Source organism: Mytilus trossulus, chromosome 4 (genome assembly GCF_036588685.1).
Source record: "Mytilus trossulus isolate FHL-02 chromosome 4, PNRI_Mtr1.1.1.hap1, whole genome shotgun sequence".
Taxonomy (NCBI): Eukaryota; Metazoa; Mollusca; class Bivalvia; order Mytilida; family Mytilidae; genus Mytilus; species Mytilus trossulus.
This window is the reverse complement of record NC_086376.1, coordinates 32028354-32046922: the sequence shown is the minus strand read 5'-3', so window position 1 is coordinate 32046922 and position 18569 is coordinate 32028354. Positions and strand designations below refer to the sequence as shown.

At 32.1% G+C, this 18569-nt stretch overlaps 1 protein-coding gene and 1 long non-coding RNA gene across 2 annotated transcripts in view; one reads left to right on the top strand and one right to left on the bottom strand.

Moving 5' to 3' along the window:
* Window positions 1–781: 781 nt before the first annotated feature.
* LOC134716555 (uncharacterized) overlaps window positions 782–18569 on the top strand; it is a 38368-nt gene continuing 20580 nt past the window's right edge. The window contains exons 1-4 of the mRNA XM_063579565.1: window positions 782–931; window positions 1837–2020; window positions 3162–3341; window positions 5110–5370. Coding sequence (XP_063435635.1) covers window positions 802–931; window positions 1837–2020; window positions 3162–3341; window positions 5110–5370 — 755 coding nt within the window. The 5' untranslated portion in view covers window positions 782–801. The remainder of the gene's footprint in view (window positions 932–1836; window positions 2021–3161; window positions 3342–5109; window positions 5371–18569) is intronic.
* On the bottom strand, window positions 7991–11768 carry LOC134713861 (uncharacterized). Its single transcript, XR_010106402.1, has 3 exons — window positions 11671–11768; window positions 9471–9654; window positions 7991–8480 (listed from the first exon to the last, which is right to left on the bottom strand). It is a non-coding gene; the product is annotated as an uncharacterized LOC134713861 (long non-coding RNA).

Here is an 18569-nt window from a genome sequence, read left to right as displayed (position 1 = left end):
TGCTCCTGTTCTTAATGAGACACACGTCTGGTTGAGTCGCTCAGGTCAGTAAAATCCGATAATAAGTCTAATTCGAAAGAATAAATTGTTCTTCTAATTTATACTCTTTAGCATGTTTAGGGCTTCAATATTTCATTCTATGAAAATTATTAAAAAAGCTGCCATGATATCTGAGTCGAAAAGATTAATTCGTTTTGAGCTGAGGCAGTCAATGACTTCAAACACTATTTTGCTGCAAGATGGCCTATACGAAGAAGTGCATGGTGCAATATCAAAATTTGATGGCAATGATAGGCCTTTAGTTTAACCATGCGATCTATTCTACAGTGATATGCCTTTCCTCGTCAGTATACTAGTATAATATCAACTGTTACCAAACACTATGTATAATACATAATGGAGAATGCAGGTCAAATATTTCTATTTCTACACGTTTTATAAAATCATAGTTTCAACTGAAATTATAATGCGGTACACCTTATATCATCATATGCATTTATCAATAAGCTGACTAAGATAATTTTGAAGGGTTTACTATTGAAGAATGTTGGTTCTTATCATATATGTCTGCTCCTGTTCAAAATAACTACGTAAAATGTTGAATTATACAACAGACACACAAACTGCGCATCGTCTAAAAACAAGGTTTTTGATAACGTGTTATAAATGACCATTCATTTAAATTTTGTACTGATCACATGGTTTTTATTGTGCCTTAAGGAGAGATACCTTTATGCAAACATTCTAACCTGATACCCGTCGTTTTTAAGATATACTACTTCACAGTTAACACTGGGTGAAATGACTCCACATAATATCATTGCGTTGATTTTAATAACTGTTATAAAAAGTGGCAACGGGTTTTCAGCAAATGAAGAAGATTCAATTAAATCTTACATCAAAACAACGATGGAATGTAAAAATATAACAGGTAAGCTGCCTATGTCATATCTGTTTTATACTTACAATGAAATAACAATCATTCTGATGTAACTCAGGGTTCTATTTTTATTCTTTTGTTAGATGCAATTGTATATGCAAAATCCTTATTGTAAATAGCAGAAACATATGGCATTATATGTCTCTGTTGGTAATTTATGACGGTACCGAAAATCACATTACTGTACCTAATCTCCGTTTAGATTCACGCTTCGAGACAAACACTACAATTCCTTTTTGGTTTGCTTTCAAATATGCAACTCATTTTCCGTCTTTTTGTGTGTGTATACCTCAAAACTAACGGGCGTCCGTCCATCAGCCTGTTAAATGGTTCGAAAAATTTCTTGGTTCTTCTTATTCTAATACTCCTGTCTGAATTTCTTGTCAGACAATTTATGAAATCGAGACCAAAATTATAATTAACATTAGCAATTTACTAAAGTTAAAAAATCAGCGTTAATAATTTTTTTTCTCACCTGAGTCATGCCGGTTGAAATATAAAATAGTGCCAGCGCCGTATCCCAACAAAATTATTTCATGTCAGATTTTAATGAATATTAGATTAAAGTGTTATACGAAAAACGGTTAAGTGAATGACCAATTTAACTTTAAATTAGAGGCGGGGTATGTTTTTCCTCGTTGTAAATAATATTCTGATTACTAATTAAAATGTGTTTAAATTTCTGACTCCGACAAAAAAACCCATACCTACTCTTCCCTCTTTGAAGTTAAATGGTTTCTTCCTTATAAACCTCATTAATCTCTACACTAGAAAAATGCAGATAAAATACAGCCGGGAAGGATCGGGTTGTGGTATGGGGTTGCTGTTCGATTCTTATAGATTAAACACTCGAACAATTATACCTTACATATATATATCAATTTACATTTAAACAGGTTTATCATTAGCAATGGTGAGGAATGGAGAAGTCTTTACTGATGGATTTGGTTATTCCAACATTGATACTCAAACTCCTGTTACTAGTACTACGAAAATGAATATTGGTTCCGTTACCAAAACATTAACGTCGATGATGTGGGCAGTACTCATTTCTGAAGCAAAAGACAAAAACGATACAAGGTTTTTACCAAAACACTTCATTACTTAAATTTTAAAAATGTAATCGACAAAAGATAGAATATAATACAGAACAACAACAACAAACAAAAACATAAAGAAACCAACAAAATAAAACTATAGAGTGGGGTGCTCATTTTCGCCACATCTTTCCATGTTTTCTTCAGTTTATGTTCAGGTCTATATGTTTTTGAAGTAAACTGATATTTCTATATGAAGATAACTTCAAATGCAAAACATTCCCAAGCTTGAAAACGTGTTTGTTTGAAAATAATCATCTGTAAAGTTAGTTTAAAGGGTGTTTGAAATTTCCTAAAGTTTTGTCAATGGGGGACACATATTCGCCGTTTTTACACATCTATTTAAAACTAAATAACTGCAGCTATTTATAATATTTATCAAATAAATTTCATTATAGATGAACAACAGACATTTCAAATGTGTAAAAAACAGAAGTTTAGGCCAATCAGTCAAAAAATTACTAAAGAAAAAATCTTTGAAAATCCTGTTTTTCATTCAGGAAATTGACCGAAAATCGTTGTCCGTTTTTCAATCTTTTGCAGTAAGTTTGGTTTATGTTTAAAATATAATCATATTTGTTATAAAATTATGATTTATCGGCATATTTCTTCAATTTCAGCCATCCTTTAAAGTGTTTACACCTCAAAATCATAAAACGGCGAAATTGTGTCCCCGGCGAATATGCCCCCCCCCCCCCCCCACTCTAGTAGTAATAACCTTTCGTTTTCGACAGTACTTTGAACCTATTTCATACGTTGAACTCGAAAAACACAGATTACCACAAATCTGACGTCAACAAACATTGTTGAAAAGGCAAAACCATGAAAACATTTCTAACAACATTAAGTAACGACTACCAACTTGAATAAGTAACCAACAACAAATTAATATAGCAATGTTGAATATATTAAAACGTTTTGAAAATGGACAGTAACTTACTATATAGATATACTTGTCGACTAAGACTAGTGTAACTTTGTTCAGGTCTACATGGACACTCACATATTTGTCAATACTGTATAAACAAATTACCATGAGTACTAACTACATTGTAAATGATATATATGTAGTATATATGCAAAGAATCTCTGCTGAGTTAATGAATATGGTAATTCCTTTTCAGCATTGACTGGAATACAAAAGTAAAAGATATTTTTGGCCCCAACTTTAGATTAAACGACAGCTGTAGAGCATCGTTAGTGTCTTTGGAGGACTTTCTGTCTCATAGAACCGGCCTAGAATCAGCTGACTTGTTGCTTCAAGCAGGAGAAGGAGGACATCGGTCACGTGAAGATTTACTCAAGTATGTGTTTTTTTATATTCTTTAAACAAGAAAAAACAACCAAAACAAAATAAAACTCAAATTATATTTGATTAGAATTATTAGATTTTAAAACTTTTCTATATACAGAACTTAATTTATTTGCAGGACACACCTAACACCTAAGGACAAAAGCCACAATGTGAATTTGAAATATAAGTGGTGTATTTTATTTATTAAAAAATCAGAGCATTTTTGTATTGCTATCCAAGATTTGTAAAAAGTAAAATCACAAAAATACTGAACTCAGAGGAAAATCAATACGGAAAGTCCATAATCACATGGCAAAATCAAATAACAAAACGCATCTAAAACGAATAGACAAGCACTGTCATATTCCTGACTTGGTACAGGCATTTTCAAATGTAGAAAATGGTCGATTAAACCTGGTTCTATAGCGCTAGCCCTCTCTCTTTAATAACAGTCTGATCAAATTCCGTTATATTCACATGATGCGTTAAATAAACAGTCACAATTAATAAAATAGTCAAAATATGGGTACATCAGTCATTTTTAAAAGTTTACCACAAATCTGACGTCAAGTTCGGGAAAAGTTATACATGTATAATGCTCTTAAGATCCTTTTGGTGGTTTTCGATATTTGCTGACCATTTCTATGGCAAAAAAAAATCAAAGGACAATAGACCTACGTTTTCGCAGCTAGGAACATGTATACTAATCAAGTTACACGTTGATTGGACTTCAACATCATCAAAAACTACCTTCATTGTTTTTATACAAATAAGGCCGTTAGTTGTTTTACATATTGTCATATCGGGCCCTTTTATAGCTGCCTATGCGGTATGGGTTTTGCTCATTGTTGAAGGCCGTACGATGACCTATAGTTAATGTCATTTTGGTCTTTTGTGGACAGTTGTTTCATTGCCAATCATACCACATCTTCTATATTGATCAAAAACTCTAACCTGAAACACATTTTCTATGTTTAGTGGACTATGAAAAAGGGATCAAAACTTTAATTTGGAATTAAAATTAGAAAGATCATATCATGGGGAATATGTGTTTTAAGTTTCAAGTTGATTCGACTTAGTTGAACTTCATCAAAAGATACCTTTACCAAAAACTTTATCCTGAAGCGGGACGGACGGACGAACGGACGGACGAAGGCACATACCAGAAAACATTATGCCCCTCTTCTATCGAAGGTGGGACAATGTATACTTAATGTTTGTATTATAACTTTGTCAACTTCAGTATACTTGCACACCCCTCTAGAGTGCACCCGAGATTTCACCGAAATGTTCAATGTTGAAATTTTTGATGACAATATGCAAAATTACGAATCTAATACTAGTACATTAAAATGTCATATGATATAAAAACAACCTTACTTAATTTTTTTTAACAATAATAGCCGTTGACAGTTAAATTATAATAATAATAAATTCACGCACAGGTTAGTAGGACACACTGTTTGACATATTATTTGATATGTTAATAAATTTTCTGATATTCAAATAGGATATTTCTTTGCCAGTGTAATCATTATAACCAGGCCAAACTTATTATGCGTAAAAGAATGATGTGAGGTTTAATTAAATGAGATAAAAACACAACCATAATATTCGCTAGCTACGATCCACTTCCTTCCTCTCCGAAGATGCACAACCATACAAATAACCTAGACATCTAGAGCGCAAAATATAAGCTTCTCCTACGCAACCTTCTCACCCAAACACTCCATTTATACGTTAGTTTTCTTCTCTGACATTACATGTATTTTTTTCAGTAACTTTAAAGAATTGGAATCAGTAGAAGAATTCAGAGACGTTTTTTCCTACAGCAATATTGGTTTTGTCATGGTGGCATTTCTGGCAGAAAAGATTGGTAAAAAACCCTGGGAAACTTTGATGAGAGAAAAATTATTTGAACCTCTAAATATGACATCATCACTCTTTCTTACAGATCAAACGTTTTCTGAGTTGGCGACTCCATACTTGTTTGATGAAGAAAATGGAATGGAAGAATCAGATGAAAGTATCTATACCGCGTGGGTAATATTTTCCAGAGTCGTCTATCATAGTAATGAATACATGTCGGGGCCTTTTTTTTTTATATATACAAGTATGGACACAGACGCAAATTGTCAGTGGGGTTAAAGGTCGTTACAAATGTATTGAAAGCTAGACTGGAAATGTGTATTAACAAATTGAGTTGATGTGTACATGTCTTCATTCAAATGCATTGACTGATAAAAAACGGGGGCTTCAACTTCCACCCTCTCTGTGAATTAGTTGTTTGAGTGTTTGAATATGGAGTTTGTTAATAAATAGCTGCACTGTAAGCGCATGATATGTCTTGATTCCTTTTAAGCTTGCTTAAAGGTTGAACTATTTTGTTTTGTACAATTATTAGTCTATTTGTTTTCTCATTTCATTTGTTTTAGATTTGTTTTTAGAATTCTAAAATTTATAAAATCGATGTGGAGCTTATGTCAATAGATATAAACATTTCAACAAATTTTCTTGAAAGTAGGGGGAAGTGTTTTCTAGTTATTGTCTGAAGTGTGGATGATGGACTGATAGACAACAGTATACTATATTATGTTGTGTGTGAGACATTGGTATAATAAAATGGTTTGGAATGAATAATGATTAGAAACTGTTTAATGCAGTTATTGAGGGAACGACAGTGAAGAAATTCCTGAGATCAATGCGTTTGAATCCTTAGAATTCAATTTTTGTTGAAATGAAACAAAGTTCAATTTTTGATCTTAATGTAGACCAATTTGAAAAAGGGACAATCCTGTGCAATTGAATATTTCTTGCTATTGTGCAATTAAAAATTTCTTGCTATTGCACAATACTGTGCAATTGGAGATTTCTTGCTATTGTGCAATACTGTGCAATTGAACATTTCTTGCTATTGAACAATACTGTGCAATTGAAGATTTCTTGCTATTGCAGAATACTGCGCAATTGAAAATTTCTTGCTATTGCACAATACTTAGTATAATAATTTTTGACCCCGTTTTGGACCAACTTGAAAACTGGACCCATAATCAAAAATCTAAGTACATGTTAAGACTCACCATATCAAAGAACCCCAAAAATTCAATTTTTATTAAAATCAAGCTTATTTTAATTTTGGACCCTTTGGACTTTTATGTAGACCAATTAGAAAACAGGACCTAAAATTAAGAATATGGACATGGTTAGATTTGGCATATCAAAGAAGCACAATACCGTAATTCATTTTTTTGATGAAATCAAACAAAGTTTAATTTTGGCCCCTTATTCTTTGGGACCAAAACTCCAAAATTAATCCAAACCTACCTTTTGTGGACATAAGCCTTTATAGATTTCTATTAACTTATACTAAAGTTATTGTTCAAAAACCCAAGAATAATGCTTTTTTGGGGCCTGTTTTTGGCCCCTATATCCTACACTGTTGGAACTAAAATTACCACAATCTATCCCAACCCTCCTTATGTGGCAATAGACCTTATGTTAAAATATCATAGATTTCTGTTTACCAATACTTAAGTTATAGAGCAAAAACCAAGAACAATGCTAATTTGGCCCCTTATTCCTAAACTGTTTAGACCAAAATACCCCAAATCAATCCCACCCTTCCTTTCACGGTCATAAATCTTGTGTCTAAATTTCATATATTTCCATTTTACTTTTACTGAAGTTAGAGTGCGAAAACCGAATGTCTTTGGATGAAGACGATGATGCCAACGTGATACCAATGTACAACCAAAAAGTTTTCAATTTTTGCGGTTGTATAAAAATGATGTCAAATCAGATTTTTAATGGAGTTTGCAACAGTAATTATTCAACTACTCATTTTAATACATCATAAAGTATTAAAGTGTAAATGTCATACAGTCATGGTGATGATGCCTCCGCTAGCATATAATGTTATAAAGGTACATAAATCAAGAACTGTAAAAGTGAAGCTGCTAAAAATTGAACTTAAACCAAGTTTAGAGGTACCGGTAATAAGCATTGTATACACATTTCACTAAATTTAGTTGAGACAAACTTGAGAAATTTTTCCATTTTTGAAAGAGGATAACCCTAGAATGATAATCAAAGTGCTTGTAATCACTGAATGGCTATTAAAGACTGCTTAAATTTATCAGTTGGTAGTAAAGTGAATTTTGCATTGTATATTGTATATGAACACTGGACACTTTTAATTTGCAAAACACTCATTTGCAAATCCGCCGCCGCCTCAAACAAGAGCTACAATATCATGTATATAACCAAAATGTGCAGAATTACATGGGATTCAATAATTTCATTGGTTTTCTACAGTTACTTTCATATTTATTTTGCAATTTTAATTATAAAAACATGGGATTTTCAATATCCCATGGGACAGGGCAAAATCCCATGGGATTTACCATTATCCCATGGGATTTTGGTTAAATCCCATGGGATTTTTTTTTGTCCCATGGGATTATTGTAGTCCCATGGGATATTTGTTGTCCCATGGGACAAAAAAAATCCCATGGGATTTTTATTATCCCATGGGATTTTTAATATCCCATGGGACAAATTAAAATCCTATGGGATTCTAATTGTAAATATATAGATATAAATAAACAGTAATGTGTATGTTACAATGTGCTCTATTTGGTAGTAAATTATTATAAGATGAATCTTTTTAATTGAATATCTTTTTTTCTTGGGAAATGTTAATTTAGCATATTGTTCTTTAACTGTTCAAAACTAAACTTTTAAACAACAAAGCAGATAATGTAAGTATCAATATATGTTTATTCATGAATTATAGAATACTTTCTTGAAACACAATTATTTGCCATTTGAAATCAATAAAAACTCTATTGTTAGGCTTAACATACTAGTAGCTATTTAAGTAAATCTATTTTTTTCACAATATCCCTCAACACAAAACATTAATAGTTTCTTATCATCCAGGATTTTTTGATGGTATAGTCCACTTTTTGGACATTCAGCACAAAACTTTGACATTATTGTGGTTTCAATATTTTTTTGAATTTAAAAGAACTTCAAATCATTGACAGAGTGATGAAAATAATAACTGATCCAACTTTTGTCTTTGAATTTATTCTGGTCTTGTTTCTATGTTTTCTCCATGTATTCTAGGTGGTGAATTTCAATCCTTCTGAAAAAGTACCAATAAAATCTAAAGTAATGGATTATACAAAATTGTTTTCATACATGTAGCAATAATATGATTTTCAATAAAAATAGCTATGCGGTATGGATTTTACTGATTGTTAAAGGTTGTCCAGTGTCATCAGTTGCTAATGGCCTACATCCTTTGGTCTCTGATGGAGGGTTGTCAAATTAACAATATACCACATCTTCCTATTCTAAAACCAATCATTTAATTTATTCTTCTTCATAACATTTGGGTATTTTCCCAAGTTATATACATAATATATATATATACTGTAAATTCGTAATTAATGCGAGTTGGGTTTTTTTTGCGAAAAATGCAACAGAGTTGTAAATGCAATAATTTAAACTCGCATTATGAAATATTTTATATGGATTAAACAGGATTTTTCTCAATAGCGTAAAATTTAAAATCGCATTTAAGTCTAAAATGACAGAATCGCAATAATAAATGCACGCAATAATTTATGAATTTACAGTATAAAGATCAATGTTGAAACTTTAGACATCTATAATAACATTCCATTATTCACAAGAATTTGCAATATATTATACAAAATGCAGACAACAGAAACAATATTTCTTTAAGCTTTTGAAGTTCAGACAGATTTCAATTTTTATTTTAACTGCAATTAAACATTTTGTATTAATCTATTAAAGATTTCAGTTATGTTGATCTGTACTGTACATTTGTTTGTAATAAACTTGACCAACTTCTTAAAATTGGGCAGACTGTATGCGTACAGTCCAAATACTTGTATGTTCTGGAACATAAACATGATTAATAAGCATTTGGCAGGATTTCATGCTAAAATCCCATTAATATTAGTACTAAATTTTGAGTATATATACATGTAAATCCACCAGTTACTTACTGAAATTCATGGTGAACACTCACCAAAAACTTACAATTTAGAGGAAAGACTGGAAAGATGAATGCACTAACACTATAAGAACAGAGCATAAAACTTACCGAAGAACAAGATGTTTTACATTTATCCAGGAGCAGGATAATTGAAAAGTTTTTTTTTTTTTTCTCTGCTGTCCATCATATAACCTTTGAATTCATTCATGCAAAGTATGAAAATCTGCAAAGGTAACTTATCCACATTTTGAATTTTGAACTGCGTACTTGTCCTTTTCATCTTGCTGACAACCTAAACATAAAAAAATGATAAAAACATAAATCTAGATTGACTTTGTGTTTTTATTTTTGTTGGTACATGTACAAACAATTTTCCCAACTTTAAAACGAAAACATCATCACCAAAGAGGAGGTCATACTAACCTCTGAAATATTTAAACAAACTGAAATTATTACTTAAGATTGATTAAGATCTTGTCGTAAATTAATGGCATAGATACTCTTATTTTTGAAAACTTGATGTCTATTGCATACTTATATTCCTTTGTACGTGAGTATGCATATTAAGATGGACTCTATGGACTTTAATGTAAGCATGATTAATTTTACAGTCACTGACAGTTTTTCAGCTCTATGTGTACATTTTGAGAGAATCTTGCAATACTGTATATTCTGATATTCAGAACTTATTGTGAGGTTTTTATTAATACAACTGAAAGCTGTATCTCGTTTTCATTTCTGATACATATTTATGAGCTGAAGACCAGGCTGAATTTTTCTCACTGCATTGAAGACCCATATATATAGGTGACCTTCGGCCGTTGTCTGCTCTTTGATTGGGTTGTTGTCTCTTAGTCAAATTCCCAGTTTCCACTTCCCATTTTATATCATGTATGCTGATTTTTCTTAAATTACAATATTCAATCATGCAATTTTGTCCATTATTGAAAATACAATAAGCAAAAATAAATGCACAAAAAATTAAACATTGTCATGATTGTTATATATGTAAAAGACTTTTTTTTTAATTCAAAACAGTTGCCTACACTGTTAATTTCCTTGTTTGATTTCATATTTTTAAAGCCTTTATAGCTAGCTAGATGGTATGCCCGGGCGGATCCAGCCATTTTAAAAAGGGGTGGTTCCCAACCCAAGACAAAGGGGATGGTCCTATATTCATTTGATTTGTTTTATTGTCTCATACAAGAATATATATGGTTTGAGGGTGGGGATCAGGGATCCTGAATTTTTTTCACCTAACCACTGGATGACAGGGGATCTCAACCATTTAAAAGTTTCTCAAACATGTGGGGGTTGGGGTGAACCCCATGGACTCTCCCTATATTTCCTTTGATTTGTTTTATTGTTCTATACAAGAATATATATAAATATGGTTTAGGGGTGGGGATCTTGACCATTTACAAGTTTTCAAACTAGAGGGGGTGGGACTTCACTTTTATTTTATTTCATTATTAATTTTATTGTCCCCAACAAGAATATATATGGTTTAGGGGTGGGGATCTGGATCGTTCACAAGATAATAGCACATTCTCAAATTGAACAGGGTGGGGTAACCCCCAAAGACCTCCTTTTAATTTCATTTGATTTGTTTTATCGTCCCATTCAAGAATATATATGGTTTAGGGGTGGGGATTTGGACCGTTTACAAGATAATAGCATATTCTCAAATTGAAAGGGGTGGGGATTACCTCCCATGGACTCACCCTCCCTTCTTTTTTCCCCACGAAATACCTTTTAATAAGCCCCAATGCACAGATAGTTCACAGAATTTTCCCTTGATTTAAACTTAAGAATATACACTTTACAGGTGTAATTTTATTTTTAAAAGATAATACAACTGAAGACTACCATGACCACAGTGGTGGATCCAGAATGTTTCATAAGTGGGGCCCACCGACTGCCTAAGAGGGGCCTGCTCTTGCCATGACTCAGTGATTCTATATATAATCAACTAATTCTTTTCTTAAACAGGGGGCCCTGAACTCCTGATCCCCCTTTTTTCCCCTCATTTCAATCACCCTGATATAAATTTAGTTTTATCACTTACAATAGGAATGGTTTGAATTCCCCAATAATTCTTATATACCATTAATATCAACATATTTCATTTTTGATAAATGAAAGGCAAAAGTTTTCTATGGGTAGAAATGGATAGTGGGAAGCTTTCAGATTCACACCATGCCGGTGGCTGTGTTCAAAGTGCTGGGTTTTTATGACCCTCGTTGTTTGCGAACTAACTATTTAGGCCAGTGGTGGATAATAGTGTGCGTGCATTAATCTTCTATACCTTCTTAATCAATATATTCAAACACTGACGGCAAGTGTTGTAATGATGTATCAATGTCTTTTTGAAATCACCGTGCTATTTACATGTGGGATCGAGAATGCAGGGGAAGGAAACCTGTCAATTATGTTTATTTCTAAGCCAAAATAAAATGGGCCGCCGTAAAATTAACCTTGGGTAATAACAGTGCATGTAAGGCTCGTCTCGGAGGGTGTATTTTTTTCTGTCTTCTTTTTTTAGTTATATTTTTAATAACTTACACTTTCTTTCCATTATTCTCTTTCTTTCACTATTCTTTATTCCTTTTTTCTTTGTCCTTTATTCTCTATTCTGTTAATTCACATCCATATGATACCCTCTTATGTGTATGTGGACTTACTGTAGTTTATTTTTTAGTTCTGGCAGAGATATTAGATACTATATATATGTCTCTGGTTCTGGTATAATGCGATAAGTCTATTTCTTTTTCGTGCAGTGTCATGAAATATATTGGTTTTATGCATATCAGCCAAGATTGTGGGCAACATTTTAATAAACAATTCAACACTATACACGTTATGTGAATTTTATTGAAATCGATGAAGAACATGAACTTGGCAGCTAGTGCCCCTTAAACAGGTAAAGTTCAATTAACAAATTCTGATCTACTGGCATTCAACACCAAATTACTTACTTGCTGTATATTGATAAATGTGATTGTATATTGTCAATACCTCAACATCGAGAATACGTCATGTGAGGTGTTGGTCGCTACGTTTGAGAGACAGAGAAAAACATCCAGGTAAAAAGTGTAGAATTTTGTTTTTGAAAATTTGAGTTGGAAATTTTCCTAAAAAGTACTTAATTCCGTTCATCTAGTTGTAAATTTTCCTAAAAAAGTACTTATTTCCGTTCATCTATTATGGGTATAACCTAAACTGAACAAGAAAAGTATTGGTAAACAGACAGAAAGTCCGACGTTGAATTAATTGTTTAAATATATGAGAGAATGTTTTAGGCGAATTTTCTTTAATTACGGATAAATGTATTTTAGGTTCAGGAAATTGTTTATTCTTCGGGTACGTCTAAACACCCGGCCGCTCCACAAAGTGCACTCAGGACCCATTACCGTAATCATATCTGCACACATGATGGATGTTTATATTCGTTATACGCTTCTTATTTTAGAGTTAAATTTTGGTATAAGTTGAAATCGCTGGGGCGGATCCAGCCATTTTAAAAAGGGGGGTCCTGACCCAGGACAAAAAAGGGGGGGTCAACTACATGTCCCCATTCAAATGCATTGATCGGCCAAAAAAGGGGGGTTCCACCCCCCCCCCCCCCCCGGAACCCCCTCCCCCCCTCTGGATCCGCGCCTAAATCGAACTTAGATAGATATGTTAATCCTTATAAAATAATGAGGGCACGTGTCACTGACTACACAACTACTGAGCCATGAATTATCCAATCAACAAAATTGATTGGGTTATCTTTATTGTTTTTTAGGAATTGTATTTTTTAGTTCAGTTTTACCTTTAACATGAATTTGCATATAGAAAAAATAAAATATATATCTCATTCGATGTGCTTTTTCAGTTTATTTTTCATGATGACGGGTAAATTAATTTGTTGTGTTTTGCAGTTCACGAATAAAGAAAATTATTGTATAGGTGCGTTTTTTTCTGTAACAAGTTCGATTTTTGTTTTTCAGTGTGATTCTTTTCTCTCTCTATATATATATCAAGTTTTTAAAAAAACACAATGTTGACTGAATATCAAATTTTATTACATTTTTATATCTTTATTCTCAACAAACCATTATACAAGAGAAGACAATTATGTACAATATTCAGTTTAACTTTAACGGAAATCTGTGCACGAAGACTTAGTCGTGGTTTGAACGGATTTCGTGTCAATAAACTGTCTTCGAAATAGTCTTTCTTTGTTAATGTTTGTGTCATTTTGGTCTTTTGTGGATAGTTGTCTCATTAGCAATCATACCACATCTTCTTTTTTTATAATTTCTCGCTACTTCAATCTAACTTACATATTTTCTAGAAATAATTATACCCAAAATATCATAATTTTCAAAAAACGGAGACGAAAACGGAGACAAGTTCATTTTCAGAATTTATTTTCGCATTGAAATTCGTTTCAGGCTTGTGAAACTGGACAAAACGACTTTAATTAGAGAAAAAAAAACTTAATAAAAACGGATTTCTTAAAATATTTGTAAAACTCAAAAATAAAATTCCTGGACAAGTTCGATAAAAATGAGAAATAACATCTAACTACATGTATATGAGTTTGATTGTTTGAAAAGTACGACTTTTACCGTTAAGAACGGATTCCATATACAAAACTTTAATTAATATAAATTCTTTTAAAGTATGAACATTTATTTCCCTTTTCAAACTCGTGCAAAGAATTAATTACTGGTCCAGGACATGATAATAAAATTTAGAATAAAACTTTAAAATTTATGGAACGAAGTTTTAATAAAAGACGAAAATCTTAAAACATCGTGATATTCATTCTAAACGTCACAATATTACTTCCCGCATGGTCACACTGTACTAACAACAAAATATATAAAACAACAATAAAAATAATCCAATTAATTTTGTTGATTGGATAATTCATGGCTCAGTAGTTGTGTAATCAGTGACACGTGCCCTTATTATTTACTAAGAATTACAAATGTAACATATCTATCTAAGTTAGATTTCAAATTCTGCCAAATTTAACTCTAAAATAAGAAGCGTATAAAGAATATATGCATCCATCCTGTGTGCGATGACTATAAAGGGTCCTGAGTGCACTTCGTATGTCATGAGTGCAATCAGGAGGTCCTTCAAGCGGTGTTTAGACGTACCGTTATTCTTCTGGAAGCTTCAAATTTTTTTTTATCAATAACTTTTACACAAGGAGAAAATTGTGTTTTTTGACAGCATGAACCCCAGTTAATTAGCAAACACAAATTAAGAAAGAAAATCGTTTACAATTAAATTTTATAGAAGGAAAAAAAAGGGGGGATGGTAATAAACAAATTTTATTTACGTTATCATACTTCTAAACCGATTTGCATATGTAAGCTCTCTATAGATAATGTTAAATTATTTCAGGAGTTTTGAAAAAAAGAATATATACAGTTTAATTTTGACTAAAATAGTGATTCTTTTTATAGATTTGGTACCTCAGTTTCGACTCAACATTCCATTTTGAATTGTTAGATGGCAAACTCTTTAGGAGAATATTTTATCTGTTCTTTATGTAATTATGGTGATATTGGCGATAATATTCATTATAACAAGGCCTTGTACGAATCCTTGATTATAGAATGTTTGGCAATATAAAAATACGAAAGTAGACAAACCCTAATTATGCAGGGTTTCACAAGTTGATCTCCAAACGGCCCACATTGTACATATAATAAGATCTATATTTTTCAACGTTTTCAAAATGAAATAACTTTAATTGAAAATTTCCCTACTGTGAAAATTTGTTATTTCTAAACGTCTTTAATTATTATGTCGGAAAAAAAAATTATTTAGCATATTCATATATTTTCATAATTTTTTCCAAGGAAACCTTTTTTTTTGGCAAAGTTTACTTCTATATGTTTTTAACCATCACCAGCGACTTATTTTCTGCCATCACCAATTAGTCCTAATTATTAAAGATCAATTGACCAAATTCAAATGATGATTGGTATATCGTATTGAATATGACCATCGGTCATCCGTGACGTATCCCAAATAACGAATCATGCCGATAGATAGATCATAGTTTATTAATTAGCGTCTCGCAATTTAAATTTCATCAAGGGGACTTGATTAAACCAGTTACTATACAAATCTTGAAAAAACGATGTACGTGTACTTTTTAATATTTTTAAAACAAATTACGAAAACGTTTAGTGTAAAAATCACCGAATATAAATGTTTCTTTCTTGCAGGTTTTCGCATTTGTAAATTTGGAATTCTAATGCAAAAGACAGTCGATTCAAATTGAAATATAATAACTTCTTTAAAGATGGTTTGATTTTTTCAGAGACACATGTATTATATATGTCTCAATACATGTATTATATGTCTCTGATTTTATCAAAACAATAATTACAAAATTATAAAATATGTTAGTTATCGAATGTATACCCTGAACTCTTACTATTATATATACATGTCCTAAGTTACTTAATGTCCTGTGTGCAACCAGGAGATCCTGAACGGTCTTTAAACGTACCATTATTTTATATGCATATATTCAAAGCTGTTCTTAATTATATGCATACTAGGTATCAGTGGCGGATCCAGTGGGAGGGTTTCGGGGGTTGAACCACCCCTTTTTTTGAACGATCAATGCATTTGAATGGGGACATATGGTAGAAACCACCCCTCCCCCTTTTGTCCTGGGTTGGGACCCCCTCCTTTTCAAATGGCTGGCTCCGCCGCAGAGGTATATTTATATATATGTGTGTGTACCAGCCCCCTCCTAAATCTTGGGGAACAAATGGTAGATTATATAGGGAATCACGGAAGCATGACTGGACGTGACCCCTCTAATGAGTCCCCACTTATGAAAATTTCTGGATCAATCATTGCTTAGTTCTAGTTATCTTAGGTCCTAGTGTGAAATAAAGCCAATAGGTCTTTTTAAACACATCTTTATTCATACATGTATATATACGTTTTCTCACGGATTTGTTCATGCAATATTGAAATCATGTTTACTCAATGCGCAATTACTGAAGTTTATATTTGCTAATTTTCTTCTTAATTTCATATGATTTTTTTTGATTTTTTTCTTCGAAAAATTAGTGGTGTTGAAATAGGGAATGGACACTGATACCTTATCACATTTAACCAAAGAAATGTTGTATAATGTCATCAATCTGTATTACACGTAGACAGGATGTTCTCTAGAAAACTATACGTTATACACACCCGAGAATACACGCACTGTCGTAATGGAAAATTACTGTATGTTATAGTTACCTGTAATCAGCTTTGCAACACCATGTCATGACAGTTCAAAAAGATTTTCTTCAAATCAAAATGGAATATTCATTTTTTCTGTAAAATTTAAAACTTTAAAAAGTAGTCTTTGACAAAATTATGAAATAGAAAGAATTGAACAATTTAAAATCGTATTTTAACAAAGATTTAGGTATAATTTTACAACGATCCTTAAAAAATAACCAAACAAACGTTGAATTAAACGATATGAACCTACGCAGTTTTATATTAAAATACTGACACACACCAGTTTGCCATCTCAGTATGCAAGGCAAGGGTGCTTGGTGAGGTGCTGGAACTTGATGTACATGTATCATTAAGTTAATACAGTTCTGTTAGGATTGACTGCCTTTTTACAGAGACTTTCTATTCTTACTGTTATCAGTTAGTATAGACTGTTCCAGGCTTAGAATGATTCTCTGCTCAGCAAATGGTGCGTAATTAGCATTTGAATCAAATTTCTTGTAGAAGTAAAAAAACACAAATTAATGTATTTGACAACTTTATTCAGGAGCACAGTCTATATTATCCGGCGTAAATGGCACTTGAGACTTATAAAATTTTAAATAATTTGGCTCCTGTATGTTTACAAAATTTAATAAAAATTAAACACACTAAATATTCTTTTAGATACAGCAATATTTTGGATGTACCACAGGTAAGAACTACCTCATATGGAAAAAAATCTTTTAGTTTTGCTGCTGCTACTTTATGGAATAGCTTACCTGACCACTTCAGGACTGTTAACAGTTTCTCACATTTTAAGAGTCTTGTACAGTCCTGGAGTGGAACAGAATGTTTTTGCTCTGCCTGTAGATAACTTTGTGTTACAATATTTATGCTTTTTATGTTGCATTAACAGCGTGCGTTGCAACTGAAATTTTTGTTTTTTACCTTTTAAAATTTGAAATATTTGAAATTTTTACTTTATAAATCATAAATTATTTAAAAATTAATTTTTAAAAATTTTTTTTTTTTAAATTTTAGTGCTTCATATATATGTTTTGGTATTTTCAAGATACATGTATATGCTATTTGCTTAGAGTTAATTTTTGGTACTGCTTCTTATTATTTATTGCATGCTGCATGCCTTGTTTTATTTGTTATTGCATATGTTTTTATATTCGGTGAAAAGCTCATTAGAGCTTATGTTTGTATTGTTTGTCAATATGCCGAATCCAAATAAAGTTTTACTTACTTACTTACTTACTTAATAACTTCGAGATTTATGTGGAAGTTTACTCTGCTGCTCGATCTATGCTAATCGATGTTCCAGTTTATTTCATATTTATATTTATTCGTGAGGCCTCGTCATCGTTTATATTCACTAAAAGCACAGTCGCCTAAATATTTTATATGGCGAAAAAATTGCGAAAATTGGGGGAAATCAATATATTTTTAGTAGCATTTTTATTTTAAAATCTTGAGAGGTTGCTTGCAAATTTAACTCTAAAATGAGAAGTGTATGACGATCTATAACGATTATATACATCCATCATGTGTGCAGATACGACGGCGACTATATAGGGTCTGCCACGAGTGCACTTTGTATGCCCTGCATGTGTGCACCCAGGAGGTCCTCATGAGCGGTGTTTAGACGTACCGGGAAAATCTTATCTGATTCAGGATCAATTCATCGGTTACACTCCCCTGTCACCAGTGATTCTTTTTTGCTGACATTCTGAAAAAGTGTTGTGTAGTCCCTGTGTAAGTGTTGACTCTCAACTTGCACATGTGATTTTTTAACACTCCCCGGACTTCTGCAAAAACAATTATTCAGTTCACTGATTAAGATGGAAGGTAAACGAACAGAAAGTCACAAGACATTCCGACAAAAAGTCACAGGACATTCCGACAAAAAGTCACAGGACAAAAAGTCAAACACATGTCAAACTCAGACATAAA